The following is a 23,866-nucleotide window of genomic DNA, read 5'->3' on the forward strand; positions in this document are numbered from 1 at the left end:
TGAGTTTTGAAAATCTCCAAGAATGGAGATTCTACAGCTTTAAAACACTCAGCTGCACTTGTCTTGCCTGGTGTATCTTATGCTTGAGCTCCCCTCCTAGCTCAACGACCCCCTTCTGTACTTCATCCAGCTTGTCAGTACCTCTCTTTTTCCGTGGGGTTCAAAACTTGACACAATTCTCACAATTCAGCTCCACAAGTGCTGACCAGAGAAGAACAATCTACTGGCTCTGCTGCTAAAATGTGTGCTGAGCCTTCATCACTAAAGTGGCATACTGCTGTCTAATTTCACATTATGGTCCAGCATATCAGTCATTTTATTAAGTTTGATATCATCTGAAAGCTCAAGGACAGTGCATCCTCTCCCTTTGTCCAAGCTGTCAAAAGATCTTAAGCAGTATTGGTTCCACTATCGTATAAAGATTTGATCTCTGTCCAATCTGTTTTTCACTCATTTTATATACCATCCATCCAGTCCATACCATCTTAAGTTTTTTTCCTTGTTAGGAGAGGTTGTGTTGCAAAACTTGCTAAAACCAAGGCCTGCTTGTCCAATGCTCTGCTTTCTTCTAGAGAGCCAGTCCTGTACTCCTAGAAGGTTGGGCAGGCAAAATACACTCTTGGGAAACCTGTGCTGGCTGTTCCCAGTTGTGTTCTTGTCCTTCCTCTGCCTGGAAGTGCATCCATGAGGACTTGCTCTATAATCTTCAGAGACACTGAGGGTCAAAAATTAGTTGGTTTTTAAACTCTCTAATTTGCTTACTCTTTTATTCTCCCTGAAGAAGTCTCTGGTGCTGTTTATTGCTGGGAAAAAAACATTTAGATAAGAAAGGCTGACTGAGGATTGTCATAGTGACAAGTGACCAAAGTCACAATTTTGTAGTATTGACATGTAGTGATGGCACCCAAGGCAGATATCTCCCTAAGCCTAATGTCCTGGTTATTTCCTGACAACCAGCTGAAGAACAGCATTAGTGAAAGGTGGTCTGCATGAACAGGCACCAATTTAACATCTTCCTCTAAACAGAATTAGTTATAGTGGGGTGCTTCTTGAGACAACTTTCAAAAATTATAGTCAGGAGCCAAAAGAGCATTACAAGCCATATTGGCAACACTTCCCCCTCGCCCCGTACCCACATTCAAAAATACACACACACAACTTTACATGCCTCATGATCATATTTTGTGGAGTAATTAAGCAAGCTCAGCATGAAATTAAATGGCAGCTTGCTTCAGTGAACAGTCTGTTCTACCAAACCAAAGTTCTTTTATCTCTTTCTTAATTAGTTTCAGAGGGGAGGAGGGAACTTTTATCACAAGTTTTTCAATCTAACTAATCTAGTGTGACATATTTGGCTTTCATCAAATGACAGTGGGTACCGATTGAAATGTTCTGTTTGGTTTCCCCTGATGACCACAAGATGTTTTTGTAAGAAAATGTTATACACAAGAAAACATTAGGTTTTCTATTTAAAACACAGTCAGGGCACTGTGTGCCACAAATGCCAGTCCTCCTTGTCTTCAGTGCCAGCCTCTCAACATCCCACATCATCCCTGTCTTCCTATGCCAAGTATGTGGCTCTTCCAAGTCTCTTGGTGCCCACCATGCCCCAGTCAGAGGGGTCGTGACAGACAACTCTCTGCTTCAACACCATGAAGACACCACTTCAGAAGGACTCCGATCTCCTGCCAACAAGGAAAGCTGTCAGGGCAGGAGAAATTCTGGTGTTTCACTCCTGAGTCTGCTGAAAAGGACAGAGTCCACTTGCTGCCTTCCCCAAAAGCCACTGATCCAGACCTGCAAGCTGGGCGGCTGACAGCCAAGAGCATCCTAGCTGAGGGAAAAAAAACCAAAAGAAACCAAAAAAACCAACCCCCAAAAAAAGAATCCACCAAAAAACTGAGCAACAAATAAATAAGAAAAGCATCTTTCTTCAGTTAACCCAGAGGCCTGTTCTGTTCTGGGGTTGTGATTGTGCACTAAGATGGTGCAGGGACTCTGTGCATTGTTCCAGAGGAGGCTAGGCATGGGCCACCAGAAATGAAAGTATATTTACAAATATAAATCTTCCACTTGAGAAATACATAGCACAGTTGAAATTCAATGTGTAACAACTGGGATGCTATACAGCACATTTGAGATCTTGGCTGTGCTCTGGCACTTCTGTCTTAAAACTCAGAGTAGGACAAGACTTACTAATTTGCCTACTCTATTCTTAAGCCAGTGCAACACTTTCTTTATGAGACAGTCGTAAGGAAATCTTCTTGCCTCTTTAGGTCACTCTATTGTCAATCTTCTTTCACATGGCATAGGAAATCATGACTCTAAAAACCTGGTCCAAAAGGCAGCAATATGGAAACTATGGAATTTTTGAGCAAGCTGAAGAGGCGCCTCTACAGCTGCAGTAATTCCTCATTGTTCCCAAGTCAACCTGCTCACTCTGCTGAGGAGCCTCAAAAATGCTTCTGACACCAGTCTCAGAATTTCCACACCTTAGTTAGTTTTCTGTTCTTCTGCTGCTTTTAGACTTTTACCTCAGTTATTCCCATCTCTCTAAAAGTTGTGAGGTGGCTGTGCTATCAGGTTAGATTGCAACAGCTACCCAGTACAGCTTGAGGATTAACTTCTCCCACTTGCATTCAAGGGGATTGCTCACCAAGAAGGGGGTAACACACATTTGAAAAGAGGAAATATCATTTCCAGTTCTTACAGCAGCCAGTTTCCTCCTTTTCCTAAAATTGTAGGCAAATTCTGTTGTTCCAAGAGCAAAACCACTGCTGAAAGCATTTTGAAACTCTTAATATATTTAGATATCATGGTGAATATATTTGAAACTATAATATATTAATGATAACATAATATTCATAGTAGTAAATAAAGGCTGCCATCTTTATAAGTGGGTAAAGACCACCTTAGGAAATATCAGTATTTTTTTCCCCATTTTTCCATCAGTTTTGGTGGAGGAAAAATTCTAGGCTTTGGTGTAGAAGAAGAGACCAATCAACCACACTCTCCAGGATGATATATTTATCCTGACGATGGAATAATTAAATTCAAATCTTTTGAGGTACATCATTCAGAGGAAAGCTATGGCTCACGATCTGCCACAAGTCTCCAAAAGAATAAGCAATAAGCATTCATATGGTCCCCAACCCAGGAATATTTTATTACTTAACACCAAACAGAATGGCTTCGACTAGACAGAAGATAGAGTGCAAAATGGACTTTTATGGCTAGCAATTAAAAAGCATTTACCTGGGGTATGGCTTTGCCATCAAAATAGGACAATAAGCTGGCTCTCCTATACATTTATTACAGTTTTCTCAAGGTTCAGTCTCATTCTGAAGCAGATCTAAAACATATGCCAAAGTAAGATTATTTTTTGCCCCTCAGAATGGGATTCTTGTTTTCTTTCCAATATACCAGGCTTCACAGTGGTGTCAGCTGTGACGCCTTCCTCCCTTCTCATGGAAAACTCCCAGATCCAGACGTATAAATAGCCTGTATTAGTCCCTCCCTTCTCCCTTCTTTCCTTCAATCCCACTTAATATGTTTCTTCTTTCATCTTGAGCTGGGCTGAATGTGGGCTAGGGCAGCACTTAAATAGAGATGCACTCCTGAGCACAAAAGATCCTAAACTTGGCCTTTGGATTCTACTGTCACAATAGCAGAAGCAATAATTTCTCACCCAAGTCTGGGATGTGAGAGCAGGTTTTCTGGGTAAGAAGTGTACTTTTCATGCCTCATCTTTACCAAGAATTTTTCCTGTTTGGTCTGTGGAACATGATTTTAACAGACTTGTGTATTATTTTAATTAATTGCTTCTTTTTGAAAGCTTCATTTCTGCTACCATAACCACTTGCAAAAGAAAATGTTTGAGATGCCTTTAGCTTGTGGATAATATAATGCCAGTCTTGTGTAAACAACGTCGTTATATAATGTGTTCTTTCTTAAACAAATTATGCAAAAATCTAAACAGGACCAACAGGATTAATCCCTCAGACACTTAAAATTTCAGAAGTCTGTATGAGTGACAGCAGATTTTATCTGTAAAGTTTACCATCCTACACTGGCCCCTCCGTCAAAGTCACATTTACATGAAATAAGCCTATACATGCATATTGACAGGACAGTGTAAATTCTCATTAGTCTTTTATTTCACAATTTATTCTTCATTAAAAATATCTTCCAAGCTTGTAACTACTTAACTTTTATGAGATGGTTATGTAATATGAAATTGATTTTTTTTTTTTCTAAGGGAAATTATATTGATTCAGAAGCTGTTAAAGGTGAGGTGCTAAAAGTTGGAAACAAAAGCTGTGAAAACCTTCTCCTGCAGTCAGAATCAATTCTGTGTACGGTTCCCAGCGATCTCCTGAAATCCAACAGTGAGCTAAATATAGAGGTGAGGCAAGTGCACCACACATGAAATATTAATGCCATTTTTATTATTACTCACAGTGTCATTATTGAACCAATAAACTTTAAGCCTAAATAAAATTTAAGCCTAAGCCTTTGCTTACAGAGATATCTCTATCCCTGTTTGTTTGGGATGGAAATTCAAATAATATCAGCTATTTTAAAATAAATATGATTGTCATTGTTGTTATTACCTGTTTGTACAGAGACTTTATGGAGCCTTAGGCACAAAGTAGGACCTGAACTAAGCATAGAAATAAAATTATAGTTATCAATCCAAACACAAGAGGAAACGTGGGGAAAAATGAGAAGCTATAGTGGAGCAGTTTTAGTTTGGAACTCACAGGCCCTTTTTTCAACAAAACATTCTGCTGCAGTCAAGAGGATCAAATCTTTCCTGATTTTTTTGTTTTTTCTGCATTTTATAATTTCATTTCAATTCTTTTTATAATAAGAAGACACTTAGGACAAATGATTGAGTCATTGCTTTAAAGGTGGTCTCATTAGAGTCATTCAGTGTGCTACTGCAAATTTGAATTGTAGACATACTGATTTATAGAATAAGACATAAATCTTTCAATACATTTGTATTTTTTTAAAGATATAAAAAAATGAAATTGGAATGGGATTACCTTTAAACTATGAAACTGTACTCTGATTCACTGAGAACAGTGGAGACTTTGCTGATCATGTAAGTGTGGTTAGGATCAAAGTCTAAGTAAGTTCTTTGAAGCAGGGACATCTATTTTTTCAATGTCTTTATGACATTCATCTCACAGGATCCTGGGCTCTGAATGATATTCCAATGTGCTACTGCAATCTAAGTAAATAGTAATAACTAATTTGACTTATTAATATGGTAACTAGTAATTTATTTTAATATCAATTTCTTTTTAAAGTAAGTATTTATTTTCTTGGATATATCAGGCAAACTATAAAATCAGATGCAGCTCTCTTTGGTGTAGGTCTCCCAGATTTCTAAGTGCCTAGTTTCACATAATAATACATATGCACAGGTTGCATTCAGTTAATATGTTGTATTTTTACATATCTGACCAGTACTAACATTGCATTCAATTAGTTCTACTCTGTGATATTTTCTTAAATTCTAAGAAACAGATATGTGTGACATGTTTCATGCACAGAAAAGAACAAAACATAAAGGGGTTAAACAAGGTTTCTACTTGTTTACTGGCAAGGAGACTCGGAAATTTTAGTCTGCCCAGCAAAGAAGAAAATTTGCTCTTTTGACGGGCAAATCCATCATTACAGTACCCAGAGGGATGAATTCCACAGGAGGAAGAGAAAAGATGGCCAAATGCATTCCAACTGACTGAGCTAGTGCTCTGTGACCTAAAACAGTTTTTCCCTGTTAGCTGCTTGGTGCTTGTTTGGTTGATGGTTTCTGGGGTTGGTTTTTTGTTTAGTTTTGTTTCTTTAAACTGTCAGCAAGCTAGAAGCTGGCAAGGGACAGGCTCACGTGACCTTGGGAACTAAAATGCAAGCATGCTGTCAACAAGAGAGTGAGTTTGATGTTACAGCATATTTGTGCCAGAAGGACACACATTAAAGACAGCTGGGCTGTTTTTTTTAATGTACATGTCAGCCCATATAGCCATAGGCCCATTCTGTGCAGCATATGAGTAAAAGTAGGAATTTAACATTTTGAATTAGCATCTGGTAACAGTGGAACCTTGTTATCCAGAGTGCATGTGAGTGCATGCTGTGTGTGTGGTGTATCAAATACAGAGCTGTGTCACTACCAGAGCTCTTGAAGGTGAGAAATGAGTCATAAACATGTAGCTCTGTTTTCATGTACACCAATATAACAATTTCTCCACTCACAGTGTCTTATCGCAGTACAGCATCACAAAATCAAGATTTAATACATATGAGACATATCAGCTCATACTTTAGTACTAATAATCTAGTTCTTACTTGTCTTTGGAAATCATTACACTATTTTTTCTTTGTTATTTCAGTGGAAGCAAGAAGTTTTGTCAACAGTTATTGGAAAAGTGCTGATCCGGCAAGATCAGAATTTCACGGGATTAATTGCTGGAATTCTTTCAACATCAATCTTAATTTTTATCTTTTTGGTGGTTTTCTTCTGGAGAAGGAAGAAGAAACAAATTAAAGGTCTATAATAGTCAATCCCATCAAATAATTCCATTATTATCTTAGATTTTAAAAACTGACATAATTTTGTGCTTTGCTTAACTGCCGTGCATTGCCCTGTTGTAACCTGTCAGCAGAGGTTTCACAATCAAGTCCCAATGTTTAGTTGCATTTCAGTGCTTGGCAAGAGCCTGAGCTGGGTGAAGGGCCACATTATGCCTTAAGCAGAAGGATTTCTGAGGAACTCTGAGCTATTAGGAAAACTTAGTAACTTCTTTTCCCTAATCAGCTTTGGAAGAGGGGATCAGTAAATGTGATGCATGGAATCACAAGTACTTCAGCTTCATCCAGGCTGTGCATGAGTTGTGCAAGACACAGAGTGCTGCAGTCTCCTGGTCTTTTTTTACCCCAAATCAGGAACTTGGTCAGACTTCTGTTCTTCTCTGGCCCCTATGTCTGGGTTTCCTTCCAGTGGGAGCAGCCACACTATGTAAGGTGGGAGGAGGAGGGGAGCTAGTGCATAACCAATTCTTGTCCTGATGCACTATCACAGTCAGACCAGGAAGCTGGCCCTAGAGTCTTCAAAGCAGTCTTTGATCTTCCAGTATAGCTAAGAGTTAGAGCTAAATCTTCAACGCAAGATTTTTTTCCAGAAAGTCTTGCACTGTAAAAATAGATCAAGTTCAAGTCCTGCACATCTGCCACAGCAAGAACCTAACCCTCTTCCCAGCAGAGCAGAAAATCTAAATTTAAATAAGTAGATAAATCAATATTGGCATACTGAAAGCATGAGGGTTTTCTAATATTGCTTTCTTCTCCCCCTCTAGATCTGGGAAGTGACCTAGTTCGTTATGATGGCAGAGTGCACACTCCTCACCTGGACAGGCTGGTGAGTGCAAGGAGTGTAAGCCCAACAACAGAAATGGTTTCAAGCGAATCTGTAGACTACAGATCAACTTTTCTAGAAGGTATGACTCTAATTAGGAATCAGTATGGAGGATATTTTACACATCTTGATTTTCATATGTCTTCAGATGATAGCTATTTTGATCAGTATCCTAATTTCAGTTTCTCATCTGATTTGTCTGTGTCTGCATTTTTGGGACTCTCATGTATTCACAGGCTTGCTATTTTAACTGAGCTTCTCAGGTGCTTCCCAAGATCAAAGTGCATAGGATTTTTACTTTTACTCAGGTTGAAGGAATAAATAAAATACAATTAGTAAAAACTCTCTATAAGTATGCTCCACAAGTTATTAGGAGCTAGTGTATATAGTGATTCTGTGTTGTCACAAGATCCATCACACCATGCACAAATCCCCTTAGAAAAGGTTGATTTTAATGATAACATCAAGTGGCTGTAGGTTAAGTGTGTCCCAGTGACTTCCTACAGTTATGATAAAGCAGTTCTGTTGGCCCAACATGGCACATGGAGTTTTGTAAACTGATATTCTTTCATCTGTTAATGCCCCTCCTGTAAAATGGGACATCGTACAATGCAGAAATGTTAACTTCAAAAGTTAAGCTAAAAGGATATAAGACTGTGACAAATTGAATGGAGGTCCATATGCCATCTGCCATTATGCCAGTCTCAGGGAAGAATAATCCTACACCAAATATGTTTTTGTGCTGTATAATGTGACCTTAAAGTGGGTATTTTTCAGAAGAGCACTCTGCTACACTTATCACACCATGCTAAGCTCCTTTAACATGTGTGGAGACCATGTTCTGTGATTACCATTAAAGAGCCTTTATCTATTAGGAGTTACCACATTATGGTGTGTGAGATATCACAGATAATTGTTAGTCTTGGTATAGACATAGTCTTGTACTACTTCAGGTGCTGCTGTATACAACTCAACAGAAATAACTCCAAATCTTTGTTCCACCTTTGCAAGCCCCAATCACAGATCTATCTGAGACACAGGCCTGCTCCCAGCTTCCCGTATTATTCTTTAATTGCTGCCACCAGCTTGTACAGGAAGTTTCTTGATTGAAAAATTTCCAAAGGGCAAGAAAAGCCCATGCTACTGGTTAGAAGGGAAAGTAGTACATGAGACAAAACTATGCAAAGCTCCTTGGTGAAAGGCAAATCCACAGTGGTCATGCAGCCACTGTGTACTGGCAAAGCACAGTGGAGAGTGCATCCAAGAAGGGTGTGTGTTCATCTAGTGTTCCTGTAGCAATGTTGATGTCAATATTATCAAAGAATGAAATAAAAGAAACATTAGAAAACATGCAGGTTTACATTTCGCAGCTGTAATTATTATTTTGCGGCCATGGCTAGATTATTTTACTGTGTTTATTAAATAGATATTTGCCTTTAGTTACAAATAAACACATTTGTAACTTGTAAGAGTGGTATTTTTGCTCCTAGATAAAATAACAGAGTATTTCTCAGCTCCCAGAGTGATAAAAGCACTTTATAAAAATTCCACAAGTTTTATGCAGGAATAAATAAGGAAAATCTGTACAATATTTTTTTACTTTTCGTAATAAGATATCTGATAATTTCTGTTAGTAAATTTACTCTCCTTTTTTTGTTTTTGACCCTGAACTAAATTCAACTCATCAACTCCACTGAAATCATTCCAGACTCAAATTGATGTAAACTAAACATAGTTCTTTCATTCAGCCACACAAAATGCTAGGGAAAAGGTTTTAAACAAAACCAATTTGAAATACCTGAACAACATGCCGTTGATAAAATCTCAAAATAGATACTCCTGGATTTACTGAAATATTTTAGTTTCTGCTATATCAGATGGCTCATGTTATTTTCATGAGTAGCACCAACTGTAATATCTTCAGCAGTTACAGGAAATGAATCACCTCTAGGCATTTCCCTGGTTGAATATTTACCATTGGATAAATACAGCTACTCACCAGCACTTTGGAAACCTTCGTGAAGTGTAAAGTTTCCTACCAAATTAGAGCATGACAATAATAAAAAGCTTCATGTTTTCAATTGTTCACTACCTCCTCCTCTCATATGGCCGTAATTTTTCTGTTTTAATCTTGTTACTCCCAATTGCTAGAAATGCTATAACCTCTCTTTGGCAAGTGACAAGGCTTCATTGCATCCCCTCAGAAAAGTGGAAGTTTTGCCATTTACTTTCTTAAAAGTAGAGCTGAGATAAGCATAAGTTTCTAGTGACATGGTTTTCCTGGAGGCTGGCAGATTACCAAGGCATATTTTCATTTTCCCTTTGTGACCAAAACTTCCGTAAAGCCAAGCCACTTCCAAACTGATAAAATCAAACCTTTCTTACCAATGCAATAAAACTCTTCATTTTTCAAGGAGAAGTTTGAAAGGATTATAACAGTTTCTGTTCATTTTCCAGATCAGTTTCCAAGCATGTCTCAGAATGGATCGTGCAGACCTGCCCAGTATCCTCACTCTGACCTCTCCCCGATTCTGTCTAGTGGAGATTCAGATTTAGCCAGTCCACTTCTCCAGACCAATGTCCACATAGACATCAGTGCCTTAAATCCTGACCTGGTCAAAGAAGTGCAGCACGTGGTTATTGGTGCTGACAGTCTGATTGTGCACTTCAGTGAAGTCATAGGAAGAGGTGGGTACTGCAACTCTTACATTGCAAACTGCTCCTCTTTTTGCACACCCATTCTGAATAAGGGGTCCATACAGAGATTTTTTTCAAGCTTTTCAGCTCTTATAGCATTGTGTACCATATACTGAATCAAGGAGGGAATGAAGGGGCTTTCCTTTGAAGTCAGTGCATCTGATCAGTTGAGAAGACACCATCAGAAGGAAGGAGTCTGCCAACTAATGAGGCTCTTTTAAACTCATGGACTTGCTGGTCCCCCTCCAACTGCCTCACTCTCACCCTTTTCCAGGCTACAGAAAGCTCAGCCAGGGCTTCTGAGCCATGAGGCTGTGGTATGGGAGTGAATCTGCCAAAGGATATTATGTGAAACCTAAGGCACACACCTAAATGGCAGGGGATGCTGAGGAAGGAACACAAGTGACCTCAACCTTGGAGCCTATTGTCTGTCAGGATTTCTACACGACACAGGAGAACTCCTGCAGTCATTAGTGCACACAGTAAAAGACTCCGTGGCCCAGGTGAAATGCCCACACCCCTTTTCCCTCCTCAAGTTTCCACCAGCTCTGAGGAATTTGCTGCTTGTTTCCTCCCAGCAAATGCTCTTCATATCACCTCATTCCTCTCATGCCAGCTGCAGAAATATGTAGCTCCTGATTCACTTCCCCTTAGTTTTGTCCCTGATTTAGCAAGTCTCCTATTTTTCTAAATTTCTCTCATCACTCCTATTCCTCTACATCTTCATAAGCAAGCTCCCTTTACCTTTCATAGCCAAGGCCAGTATTTCTGTTTGGGACACTTTTAAACTCTGTGTGACTGAGTACCTATTAGTAACCAAAGTACAAACTGTATTTCAGTATTTCTACAGATCATGCATGAGAGGCCTCTTGTTGAGTATCAGAATACTGATAAAAAATTGGCTATAAATTATATTCTTAATGCCTCTTCTGCAGGACAAGAGCCACAAATCAAACAAACAGTCAGTGTGTTTCACTTCTATGTATTACACTTCATCATCCCCCTAAGCAAGGGTGGGCCTTTTTCTTTTCTTTTTTGTTTTGGAAAACTCCAAGTAATTTCCCATTTTTTAAATGTTGAAAAATATCTGGAATGACACTGAGATAATTAACTGTTTTAAATTTTCTCCCTTCTAACTAGAAATGGGCCAAACCCCAAAATATTTTAGACACACCCAATCCAAGCTTTAGGATTTGTGCCCAGGCTCCAAGCAATCTGTGGTCTGATGGGATTTTAGTTGCTTTTATAAAACAAACTTTGGATTAATTTTACTTCAAGCCAAAAGCAAAGCAAACTGAGCTCTGACCATAGCTTATGACTGGAACGTAGTAAAATTAATCAGATAGTCTTGTTCTCTGTAGAGCTCACACTTAAGAAAAAAAATTATGCTTTCTAACTGCAAATATTAGTATTTTAAGTTTCCAGTAAATAGTTCATCTGTGAAGGAAGCCACAACTGCATGTACATAATTTGATTTGGAGAAATTAATGTGTGAACCTGGAGCTCAAACTTCACTGTTTCCCAAACTGGTAAACCTGACTTCTCATAGTAAGTTTTGGTAGACAACATCATTTGCTTGGCAGGAAAACACAGGATTTCTGTGTCCCTGGCTGTTCATTTCACTGCTCAGACCATGAGAAAGAAGGCAAATTTTGTTCATCATCTTTTAGTGATATTTTATACTTGGAACTAGGCCACAGAAAAAAACTGCCAAGTGGTGTCATCAGTCTGTGATCAGTAGAGCAACTCCCAAACCATCCCCAGCCAGCACATCACTTTTAATATTCAACATTTTCCATGGAGTAGCAAGACCTGAGCCACTGTAATCCCAGAGTGGCTGTCCTTTCCATCAGATGCATCAAGTTTGTACAGTCCATTGGACCACTTAGCATGGGCTTGCAGATCACTGGGAATCACCAATCCAGTGGTCATGTCAGCTCCTAACTGCTCCCTGTGCCTCCCAGGTGTCCTCCTTTGACACCAATGTCAAAGAAGATGATGGGAATGGGCTGATGTGGGTTTCGTGTGCTTAGTCATTACAAGAACACAAAATATTTGTGGCGCCAGCCTTGTCATTAGTTATACTCTCCATTTAGGTCAAGAAATACCAATTATGCTGCAAGTAGAGTTTTCATTTTATGTAATGGTGGTTTTATGTAGTGGTGGTTTTATGTAATGGTAATTTTATGAATGGTGGTTTTATGTAATGGTCCGGTTCCATTTATTTTAATATGTTAGTAAGGAAGTGTATATTACAAGTGTTGGGAATTGGATAGAAATGGAGTGTGAGCACTTTCTTACAGTATAATTGCTACCCAGTGGAAAATACCAGAAAGCTAATTTTACTTCTTAAAGCTAATATTGCTCATTTTTTTATACAGGACATTTTGGCTGTGTGTACCATGGGACATTGCTGGATAACGATAGCAGGAAAATTCATTGTGCTGTGAAGTCACTGAATAGTGAGTTACATGTTTAATAGTGAGATGTTGCTATTAATTCCAAAGATAACTGGGGTGAACCAATAAATTCCAGTGAAGTATACATTCACAAACAAAGATTCTTAGTTGCAGCTGAATCAGATTTATCTTTGAGGCAATTCCAATTATTCCAAATTACCACAGCACATTGGCATATATTTTTACATCAAATCAAATGTCCATATATTTCCTCTACAAAAAAAAAAAAAAAACTCTGGAAAATAAGGGAAAGGTAGTGTAATTTTTTTTATTCTACTGAGTACTGAAGATTTGGGTTTGGAAGTTAAACTGCTGAAGAGTGGGCAAAGCTGCTGGAAAAACAGGAAGATAGTATAACGTTTATTAAGAACTTTACTCAAGCATTGTTATTCAATTTTAAATCATTCAAAATAAGAAATGGAGAAATAAAATTAAAATTACCAACAGCCTGTATTTGGTCACTGTAGGAAAACCAATGCACATAACCTCATTGTAATGTGGGAGGTGGAGAGCATGTTTGTAGTCTCTCATTATCACTTTGCTGTGCAATGACATGCTGTAGAGAAATGAACGCTATTTTTTTTTCCGTTTCTTTTAATTAACTCATTTTATGGCTGGATTTCTCAGGGATTACAGACCTGGAAGAAGTATCTCAGTTTCTGAAAGAAGGAATAATCATGAAAGATTTCACTCATCCCAATGTTCTGTCACTCCTGGGAATCTGTTTGCCCAACGAAGGATCCCCATTAGTTGTTCTTCCATACATGAAACATGGAGATCTTCGAAACTTCATTAGGAATGAGACTCATGTAAGTACCTGGTGAGTTATGGAGGGTAATGCAAGTCTGGCCACACCCTGCTCCAACACTTACAGGCCCTCATAATTACATTACGTCTGCAACTTACTGCTGTTCCTACACCTTAACCTTTAGCACTTGCTTAGTCTGGCATCGAGCCCAGCCACAGCACTGCCACTCCTTCTCCTCCCCCTCAAATTCCTCTCTAGAATGTTTCCCAGAAATTATCAGCAATAAGTATTTCTCATTTCCCATCCATAAGCCTCTTTATAAACAAATGTGTTTATGAGATCTACGTCCAGAGACCCAATCATCTTCTGGTTAAACTGGCACATCTCTGTTAACTTTAGAACAGCAGTGCCAGTCATCAGCATCTGCTTTTCCAACTCCCAGGTAAGGGAACTCCATGTCCAGCTAGTGTCACAGTATATTCCTTATCAATATTTTTTCTTCTTATCTTAAGAAAGAAAAACAGGAGCTATACAAACTATGTATACTCTTTTATCAGCAATCTTTCCCATACAAGCTATACAAACAGGAGTTATACAAACTGTGCATACTCTTTTATCAGCAATCTTCCCCATTTCCATTGAAAGACTGTAGATTCCTCAAATGTGCCACATTGCTTTCTCTCAAGTAGAAGACCACAGATATTACCTCAGGCAGTGTAAGCCCACTTTGCACTGTAGTATTTCACCTATTTCACAGTGTTAAAACAATATAAAGTGAGTTCTGAGCCAATAGGATTTTGTCCTTTCTTTTACGGCAATCAGCAATAGCCAGTACAATTTAAAAAAAATTCATTTCAGCAAATTCTGGAGGAATTAAGCTTTCTGAGGCTGGGACCTGCCTTGACTTGAGCTTCTTTCCTTCTACAAGCACCAGGACCCTTGTCTCTAAATAGTGCCATGGTCCTTCCTGAAATAAATAGAATAGTGATCACAGTTGAATCAGATTGTTGCACAGAAGAAAATTATGAGGAGCAATGTCAAAACCACAAAAATCTGTAGGATCCTTAATATTACAAGTCACATGATTGCCATAAAAGATTTACAGGTTTATGTCTGTACTTATTTTGATATTTAACATTTTGAGTATCATCTCACCATATAGGCAAGAAGAAAGAGTTAACAATCCTTGCCAAAAATCTTCCTCTGGTAACTGTTAAGGTCTCATCTGCCTTTTTCATGAAATCATACTGCTGCACCTATTTTGTGCCAAATAGGACTTTCTCTTCTCTTGGTCATCTCCAGCAAATGAGCTCTGAGTTCACAGTTAGTGCCTTCTACTGTGTTACATGCTATCATCCTTAAGTCCAGATATGTGAATTTTTTGTATCATCTGTGATGCTGCAGTTTCAGCATACTGTTCCACTTCTCAGGTCAGGTTATGCTGCTTATGCTGCAAACTCTACTCTTCTGGAGACTGTCAGCTCTTTTTTTTTCTTATAGTGTGTTTTCTCACTAGGGGTAAGAAGCTGAACTAAACTTAAACCAGTTTCACTACAAGCACCAACCTTTCTTGATCATTCTGGTGGCAGGAGAGCTGTATAAAACCTGAAGAGTCACAGCATAAAGCAGTCCAATCCTTAAGCTTCTACATTCATTTTATCATAAATGTTTGTATTTTACAGAATCCAACAGTAAAAGATTTAATTGGATTTGGCCTTCAGGTTGCAAAAGGAATGAAATACCTTGCAAGCAAAAAGTTTGTCCATAGAGATTTGGCAGCAAGAAACTGTATGTAAGTACAAACATCTACTTTCAGCCACATTACCACACTCTTCTGTGTAAAACAGTGAGATGAGATAAACTGAAGTTTCCAGGATTCTGCTATTTTTTAGTAAAAAGATGGTGGTTTTTTCATTGCTCTGCAATTATACTGATGTTTGTCTTGCATACTGATGAGCTACTCATCTTGCTAAGGGCTCATTTCTAACACATAAGCTTTTTTTGAGTGTGAGAAATAAGAAAGCTGAGGTGAAAGCGTAGCCTCTCAAAATCATTGGTTAGAGTTTAAAAGGCATCTCCTAAGGGAAGTTAAACTGCTGTTGCCTCAACTTGCTGTTCTTCCACCCAGCCTCTTCAGAAGCAGCATGTCTCTGCTGCCACACCTAACCAGGAGGGAGAGGAACACAGGGGAACTTGGTGAGAAAAACAGGAACACAAAGAAAAACCAGTGAGACCTCTTGACAATAGTCTTTCATTACATGAGTATGAGCTTACTTTGGCTCAAACAGGCACACAAATTATTATTCAAAGAATCTTAGTAGTGTCTGGGAAGCCAGACAGTTCTGTTCCACAAAGAAAAACTGATACAGGCTTTACCAATATGATTATGCTGATTTATCACTGATGTTGTGAATTAATGAGGCACAGCCTTAAAGTTTATTTTTAGCACATCATAAACTGGAACTCTGGCTGCAAAAAGGTCATTAACCTGTGACATCAGATGTTTTACTCTTTTTTCAAGGGTGCACACCTGTGCAGCTGAACAGTCTCTGAAAAAGAACATTTTGATACAGGTATTGGTCTTTTTAAGGGATGAAAAAAGCCACAAGCTTTTCATATTTCCTAAGAAGAAATGCATTGGGTTACTGAACAAAAGACCAAGTTCATCTAATCAAAGTCCAAATGGTGGCAACAGGACATTCCCTTTGGCCTACTGTCTCTTCCTTGGGTGAGGAAGGAACAGCTCTCAGGGTGTCTCACATGACCACTGAATGTACTTCTATAGGGATCAGCACTTCAGAGCCTGGAGAGCTGCAGCCACAAGACTCACTTTCCCCAGTGGCCATGTGCAATCCAACACTCAGTACAGGCCCTGCTGCAATGGGCCTTCATCAGATTAAGTTACAGCATCAATAAATACAGCAGATTTACAAGTCCCGTGTACTGACTTCAACAGACCAGAGTTGTCCAGACAGAAACCTCATAAATTCAAGACAGGGAAATGTCATGTGCAGACACTGAGAGAGACAGGATCATTTAGCCTAGAGAAGGTTCAAGAGGATCTTATCCATATGTATAACTGATATGGTGGATTAAAGAAGAGGAAACCAGGTTCTTCTAAGTGGTGCACAAGGACAGGCCAAGAGGCAGTGGGCACAAAGTGAATTAGAGAAAATTGCATTTAAACATAGTAACGCTTTTATTGTACGGATGACCGAACACTGGCCCAGGTTGCCAGAGAGGTAGTGGAGTCCTTATCCTTGTAAATATTCAAAACCACCTGGTCATGGTTCTGAGCAACCTGTAGAAGCAGACCCTGCTTTGAGCAGGGGAGATAGTGGTGAACTAAATGATCCTCAGGGGCCCTTCCAACCACACCCATTCTGTGACTGTGTGATGCTGTAAAGAAGCCCAAAAGGAAGTGCTTGCTGTGACTAGGTCAGCACATGTAAAGAAGGACAGGCCTGAAAATGCCCAGACCCACACTCTGTTTGTAGCAATGATACCATTTATCAGGACAAATACCAGGCTTAGGAGAAGCCAAGCTAAGGAGGTCTTCTGGTATGGCAGAGCCGTAACCCCAACAGAACTTTTGTTACACCATAATTTTCCCCCAGAATACACACCAAACTCATCCTTAGTTACAGGACTACATTATTACATAAATAATATATACCAGTCACTGAGATAATGATGGACCCCTCCTTAACAAAACTGAGAGTAAGTAGAAAAGGTGATGCATTAACTTGGAAATAAAAATGAGCAGGTTTTAGGGATACAGAAGAAAAAACAGCTGTGGAAGAAATGATGTAGAACTCAATCAGGATGTATAGGCTATTAGCAAAAATCTTTTTATACATAGCAATTGTTTTAAAATAGCTGTAATTCGAATTGTATTATCAAAACAATATCAGTAATTTCCTGAGTTCATTCACTGTGTTAAATGGGTGTCAAATATACTTTGCTGCACTTTTGTTTCAGTGTTGCATTAGTTCATAGATGCCAAATAAAGTACTGCCATCCAAAGTCACAGTCTCAGAAATGCAAGTCAGTCATTATAATCCACCAACAAGGTTAAGTCTTGCCCACTCAGTTGCAAATAATATCTCTTGTCATTTCTCTAGGTTGGATGAAAAATTCACTGTCAAGGTTGCTGATTTTGGTCTTGCTAGAGATGTCTATGATAAAGAATACTACAGTGTGCACAATAAAACAGGAGCTAAACTGCCAGTGAAATGGATGGCTTTAGAAAGTTTACAAACTCAGAAGTTCACAACAAAGTCAGATGTGGTAATGTAGAAACATATTTGTATCACCTATTTATTTCTTATATATTGCCTGAGGCATCTTTCTAGTATTTAATTAATGGAACAGCTCCAAATGAAAACTGATATTTGAATCTAGCTTTTGTTCACATAAGAACAAAAGAGTCTTTCTACATCCAGAAAGTGTATTTGTCCCAATCACTAAGCAAGAAGTTGTTGACCTGATTATATGTTACTGCTCAGGAAAGAATTAGGAGTTAAACCCTGTTCCAAGGGAAACTAAGAACATTCCAAGAAGCCAAGAACTCTGCTATAGGAGGGGCTCTGGAAAGCTTGACAGAACAGGTTAACTTGGAGACTCGTAAAAGTTAATAGTTCTCCAAAATACTTCATTTGCTTTATAAATATTTACTGGCTGCCTACAGCAATCTCTAGTATTACCTGGCCACGTACAAAGAAAAAATTGTTACAATGAAGTCATTGGCTGGATTGCTTTGTGGTTTAGCTCTCTGTTCAATCCAGATTCAGATTGACCTGTGATGCATAGAATTTTCACCATGTATATTGTCTTCAGAACGTATTTACACGAAGTTCGTCAGATCATCAGTTCATGTAAACTGGCAGAGCTCCATTAACCTCAAAAGAAGTCTGCCAATTTATACCAGCAAAGTAGCAGGCCTATAGGCTTTTATTTTCTTTCATTTACTTAGTTGAGGTTCTCTGGCTCTTATTTATGTGGCTCCTCAAGTCCCTACAGCATTTATTAGCCCACTTAAAAGAAAGCTGAGTGCAGTAAAACAACTTTTCAAAGGGAAAATCCATGCAGTTGAATGCTTAAATCTGTCAAACCATCTTCTAAAACAGGAATGTAAAGCCTTCCAACCCTTTAACTTTTTATTTATTTCTTTGTTTTCTTAGTGGTCCTTTGGTGTATTGTTATGGGAACTTATGACACGAGGGGCACCACCTTATCCTGATGTAAATTCTTTTGATATAACTGTTTACTTACTACAAGGAAGAAGGCTGCTGCAACCTGAATACTGCCCTGATCCACTGTAAGTAAACAGTTTGCAATGGCTTCTGCAAATGCTGCTGATTCTTCTGCTATAGTAATTGAGGAAAGAGAGAGTTGGTTTTTTTCTTTTTATGTGATTTCATAATTGAACACTTCTTCTATTTGAATGGCAGGTATGAAGTCATGCTGAAGTGCTGGCATCCGAAACCTGAGATGCGTCCAGCATTTTCTGAACTTGTTTCAAAAATATCAACAATCTTCTCCACTTTTATTGGGGAACACTATGTTCATGTCAATGCTACTTATGTCAATGTCAAGTCCATTGCTCCCTATCCTTCTCTTCTATCATCACAAGACAACACAGACGTGGATGTTGACACATGACGGGTATGTCTGAAATTAAGGAAAATCCATTCTTCGTTGTATGAACAAAAAGCAAAACATTTTGTCCACTAGTTTTTACTGCCCAGTCTTTGTGAGAACACTGTTGCACATGTTTATGTTGTTGCCCAAGTTGCACTAGTACAAGGACACAATATCATACCGTTTAAGGATACAGGATTCCATAAACCATCACAGTAATTTCCAAGTATTTGGAGAATGCCATGAAAAGAAATGTGGTGTGCTACCCTCCAGAGTTAGTTCCCACAAACTGTCATTAATGTGTGCTCAGACCCAAGAACAAATGCCATGGAAGTAGAATATCAATCAGTATGGCTGGAAGGACTGTTTCTGTGCATGTACTTTAGGATAACGAACAGAATGGTTTTCACACAAAAGGCCAAGAAATGCGTTGAGAATTACAGGAGTTTAAAATGTATTTTCATCCCACATGGGGAAAACTTTGGATTTTTGAACTACATCAACAAGGTTTCTAAGAACCTAGGAAGCCAAGATAGCCAGCCTCGTGGTGTCTTAACAGAAATCAAAATCAAGAAATGGTGTGCAGTAAAATAAGTATAGAAAAGTATGACTGAGTAAGAACTGGGTGAGGAAGACCAAGACAAAACTGGAACTGAACCTGGCAAGGGATGCAAAGAATAACAGAAAGGGCTTCTACAGGTATGTTAATCAGAAAAGTAAGGCCAAAGGTGTTCCCTCTCTGTTAAACAGTGCTGGTGGATGAGGAGAAGCCTGAGTCCTCAGACTTCCCTCAGTCCTCAGACTTTCCTCAGTCTTCAATGGCAACATTTCTTCCCACACCTCTTGAAAGGATGGACAACAGGATGAGGACTGGGAGAACAAAGCCCCTCCCACTGTAAGTGAAGACCTGGCTCATGACCACCCAGGGAACCTGGATGTGCACAAGTCTATGGGACCTGATGAAATGTATCCCAGAGTTCCGAAGGAATTGGCCCTCACCAAGCTGCTCTCCATGATATTCAAAGAGTCTTGGCAGTCAGGGAAAGTCCCCAGTGACTGGAAAAAGGGACCAGTGTACCTATCTTTTAGAAGAGAACAAAGAACAACCCTGGGAACTACCAACCTGTCAGCCTCACCTCTGTGCTTGGGAAGGTCATGGAACAGATCCTCCTAGAAGGCACATGATGGACAGAGCAGTCCTTCACCAGGATTCAAGACACCAGCACAGCTTCTCCAAGGGCAGGTCCTCCCTGACCAGCCTAGTGGCCTTCTATGATGGAGTGACTACACCAGTGGACAAGGGGAGGTGTACAGATGTCATCTACCTGGGCTTCTCTAAGGTTTTTGTCACAGCCCCCTACAACCTCCTCTCTGAACTGGATAGAGATGGATTTGATGGGTGGACTGTTGGATGGATAAGAAGTTGTTTGGACAGTCACATCCAGAGGATAGAGGTCAATGGCTCAGAGTCCCAATGGCCATCAGTGACAAGTGGTGTCCCTCAGGGGTCAGCACTGGGACCAGTGTTATTTAATCTCTTCTTAATGACACAGACAAAGGGCACGAATGCACACTTGGCACATTTTCAGATGACACCAAGCTGAGAGGTGCAGTTGACACACCTGAAGGATGGGATGCCATCCAGAGGGACCTGGACAAGCTCAAGAAGAGAGCTGGTGAGAATGTCATGAGTTTTAACAGGACCAAGGGTAAGGTGCTGCAGCTGGGTCAGGGCAACCCCTGTATCACCACAGGCTGGGGGAGGAACAGATGCAGAGCAGCCTTGCCAAGAAGGACTTGGGGTGCATGAGAGGCTGCACTGAGCAGGCAAAGTGCCCTCCCAGCCCAGAAAGCCAATTACATCCTGGGCTGCATCAAGAGCAGCGTGGCCAGCACATCAAGGGAGGGGATTCTGCCCCTTCTCCAGTCTGGTGAGACCCACCTGGAGTGCTGCATCCAGCTCTGGGGCCCATCCCAGAAAGGATATCAATCATCAACCATGATGATTAGGGAGTTGGAGCACCTCTCCAGTGGGGAAAGGCTGGGAGAATTGGAATTGTTTAGCCTGGAAGAGAGAAGGCTTTGGCATGACCTAATTGCAGCCTTCCAGTACCTGAAGGGAGCCTGCAGGAAAGATGGAACAAAGACTATTTACAAAGGCATGTAGTGACAAAACAAAGGGGAATGAGTTTAAACTGAAAGACAGTAGGTTTAAATTAGATATTGGGAAAAAATTCTTTACTGTGAAGGTGGTGACACACTGGAACAGGTTGTCCAGGGAAGTTGTGGATGCCCCATCCCTGGAATTTTCAACATTAATCAATACACCCACAGCAGAGGGGCTGGAACTATATATATAATCTTCAAGGTCCCTTCCAACTTAGGCCATTCTATGATTCTCTGATTCTATGTCTTACCAGTTCTCTGGTATAGTCAGACGGTACAAAAAACAAAGGGAAAATCATCTAGCTTAAAGCATTCCTAGTGTTAACATTATTCCAACATTCAATCATTTATTTGAGTCAAACAGTCTACAGCAACAGATCTCCTGCTGAAAAATGAAAAGCCTCCATTTCTTTCAATAAACAGTGAATCACTCTGGGAACTAAAACTTGAAGGCTGCTGTCTGGTGAGTCACTTGCTGAGCAGCTGAAGCTCTGCCACCTCCCCTTGGGTAGAGCTACTAGCAAAGGCGAGCAATGAGCAGAGGTGTTGCAGTCTGCCCTGACCTAAAAAGACCCCACCATTGCAGGCATATCAGTAACTTCTTCATACCAACCCTGAAAAGCAGAGAAGACTGATCAAAAGAAGAAATGGCTTCAGGCCCTCTTTACTCTCTTCTTGGATCACACAACCCAGTGAATTATCTACTTTTGATGCTAAGTTATGACCAGAGAAACAATTTTGAAAAGAGATAGTAAATAAAACTTCTATTCATTAGGGAAGAGTACTATAACTTTAGGGCAAACATCACATGTCATTTCTGTTCCTGTGGAATTCTGTGCATACTACTGTATAGTTTGTTTAGAATAGAATAGAACTGGGTTTGCTGGTGTAAACACATAAAGTATTCTATTTTTATATTAAAAAAAAAAAGTTTATTTTTAATGACATTTACAAAGTTTGGTTAGGCCACAAAATACTGCACTGTGAACATTTCAGAAAACGTATGTCAGTGTGTCAATGTACATGATTCATAAACTGTAGCAACCTTAAGAAATACTGTGTAAATATTAAAAAGGAAAATAACTGACTGTAAACACACTCCACCCTAAGTATAATATCTGCATTGCTGCAGGCCAACCATTTTAAGATCTTCAAAGAGAGGTAATGCAGATAAAGAACTGATATTAGGGAGATATATTGTTCTTAGGAGACTGTGTAATAACTGAAAGATTTATAATGAGGACAGAGTGTGTAGGCAAGCTATGAGCAGATAATATTGTATTGTGTTTCATCACCACTTTCATTTCAGAAATGAACTTTCATGTCTGCTGAGAGTGATACTAATTGTAGATTGCTCAAGGACAAAAGGCTTTGCTGCAGGCAAAAAGAAATCATCTCTATGGTTGTTAAAACAGCTAAGGAAGTTTATGACACAAAGATTTGGAGAAGTTACTCCAAACTTGTACGTACATGCTTAAGGAACGCTGCAATGTGAAACAGAGGACATTTTTACTATTTATGAACTTTTGCTTAATAAAGTTAATGTTGTGTCTGGGACACTTGTAAGAATATGTGATTCTGGTAAGATTTGATGTTAGTAAGTTCATATATCAGCAAAGAGCTGAATGGTACTTATGTTTATAGTTGTTGTCATGACCGAATAAACATGTTATTAAAATGAATTATTGTAATAATTGTAATATTGTAATAAAAACTGTTAAACTGACAAGTTTAACTGACAAGTCCATATGCTTCTTCTGATTACCATGGGAAGAGAGGGGAAAAAAAACTCTGAAATCTAAAAATAGAGAGTGCAGCAATAAATCAAACACAGAGTTAATCAGCCTCCTAGTCATACCTGCGTCAGAGAAAGATACCAAATATTTGTTGTCAACAACTATAGCATAGTTTGTTTGAATAGGAAGCCTCTTGCCTAAGCACAGGCTCCACCCATGCAGAGCCTTACAATTCTTGAGTTGAGGTGGCATTTGAAGCCTGAAATTTTGCTATCACAAGGAGTACCTGCATGACCCAACAAGGATGCCAGCACTCGCGTTTGGTATCCAAGTCCTTGATCAGTCACAATCCACAAGAAATTTCAATTACCTGAATCTGTGTCCCTCAGGGTCATCCATCCCGTGTTTCATGTCTGTGAGGTGTTTTGTATCTGTGAGAAAAATCCATGGGGCTCTTGGTTCTTCTGGAGCAAGAGGAGCCTGCCCCACACATTTCCTCCCAGTCAAATGAGATGTCTCCCACTGAATTCACAAGTTCTCTTTCATGAAGTATATTTTAAGTGGGTATCCCACAAACACTGCAATACACACCGTCCTGTGCCTCTCTAAGTCAGATCCTTCACACTTATTTCTCCAGTGTTTTATCTCAGGGGAACATTTTGTACTTAACTCACTCAAGACTATTTCAATGCACATCATCTCATGGACAGCAGGCTGAACATGAGCCAGTGTGTGCCCAGGTGGCCAAGAAGGACAATGGCATCCTGGCCTGGATCAGCAATAGTGTGGCCAGCAGGACCAGGGTGGTGACTCCTTTCCTGCACTCAGCACTGGTGAGGCCACACCTCGAGTGCTGTGTCCAGCTCTGGAAGTTTAGGAAGGATGCTGAGATGTTGAAATGTGTCCAGAGAAAGGCAACAAGGCTGGTAAAGGGTCTGGAACACAAGTCCTGTGAGGGGCAGCTGAGGGAGCTGGGGTTGTTTAGCCTGGAGAA

The 23,866-nt window shown here is 39.6% G+C and overlaps 1 protein-coding gene across 1 annotated transcript in view; it reads left to right on the forward strand.

Moving 5' to 3' along the window:
* MET (MET proto-oncogene, receptor tyrosine kinase) overlaps positions 1–22,871 on the forward strand; it is an 89,753-nt gene extending 66,882 nt beyond the window's left edge. Inside the window, exons 12-21 of the mRNA XM_077178967.1 lie at positions 4,259–4,405; positions 6,402–6,558; positions 7,365–7,505; positions 9,881–10,111; positions 12,502–12,582; positions 13,207–13,388; positions 15,010–15,119; positions 17,452–17,617; positions 18,511–18,647; positions 18,781–22,871. Of these exons, the coding sequence (XP_077035082.1) occupies positions 4,259–4,405; positions 6,402–6,558; positions 7,365–7,505; positions 9,881–10,111; positions 12,502–12,582; positions 13,207–13,388; positions 15,010–15,119; positions 17,452–17,617; positions 18,511–18,647; positions 18,781–18,991 (1,563 nt within the window). The 3' untranslated portion in view covers positions 18,992–22,871. The remainder of the gene's footprint in view (positions 1–4,258; positions 4,406–6,401; positions 6,559–7,364; positions 7,506–9,880; positions 10,112–12,501; positions 12,583–13,206; positions 13,389–15,009; positions 15,120–17,451; positions 17,618–18,510; positions 18,648–18,780) is intronic.
* Positions 22,872–23,866: the final 995 nt, after the last annotated feature.

Source organism: Agelaius phoeniceus, chromosome 5 (genome assembly GCF_051311805.1).
Source record: "Agelaius phoeniceus isolate bAgePho1 chromosome 5, bAgePho1.hap1, whole genome shotgun sequence".
NCBI lineage: Eukaryota > Metazoa > Chordata > Aves > Passeriformes > Icteridae > Agelaius > Agelaius phoeniceus.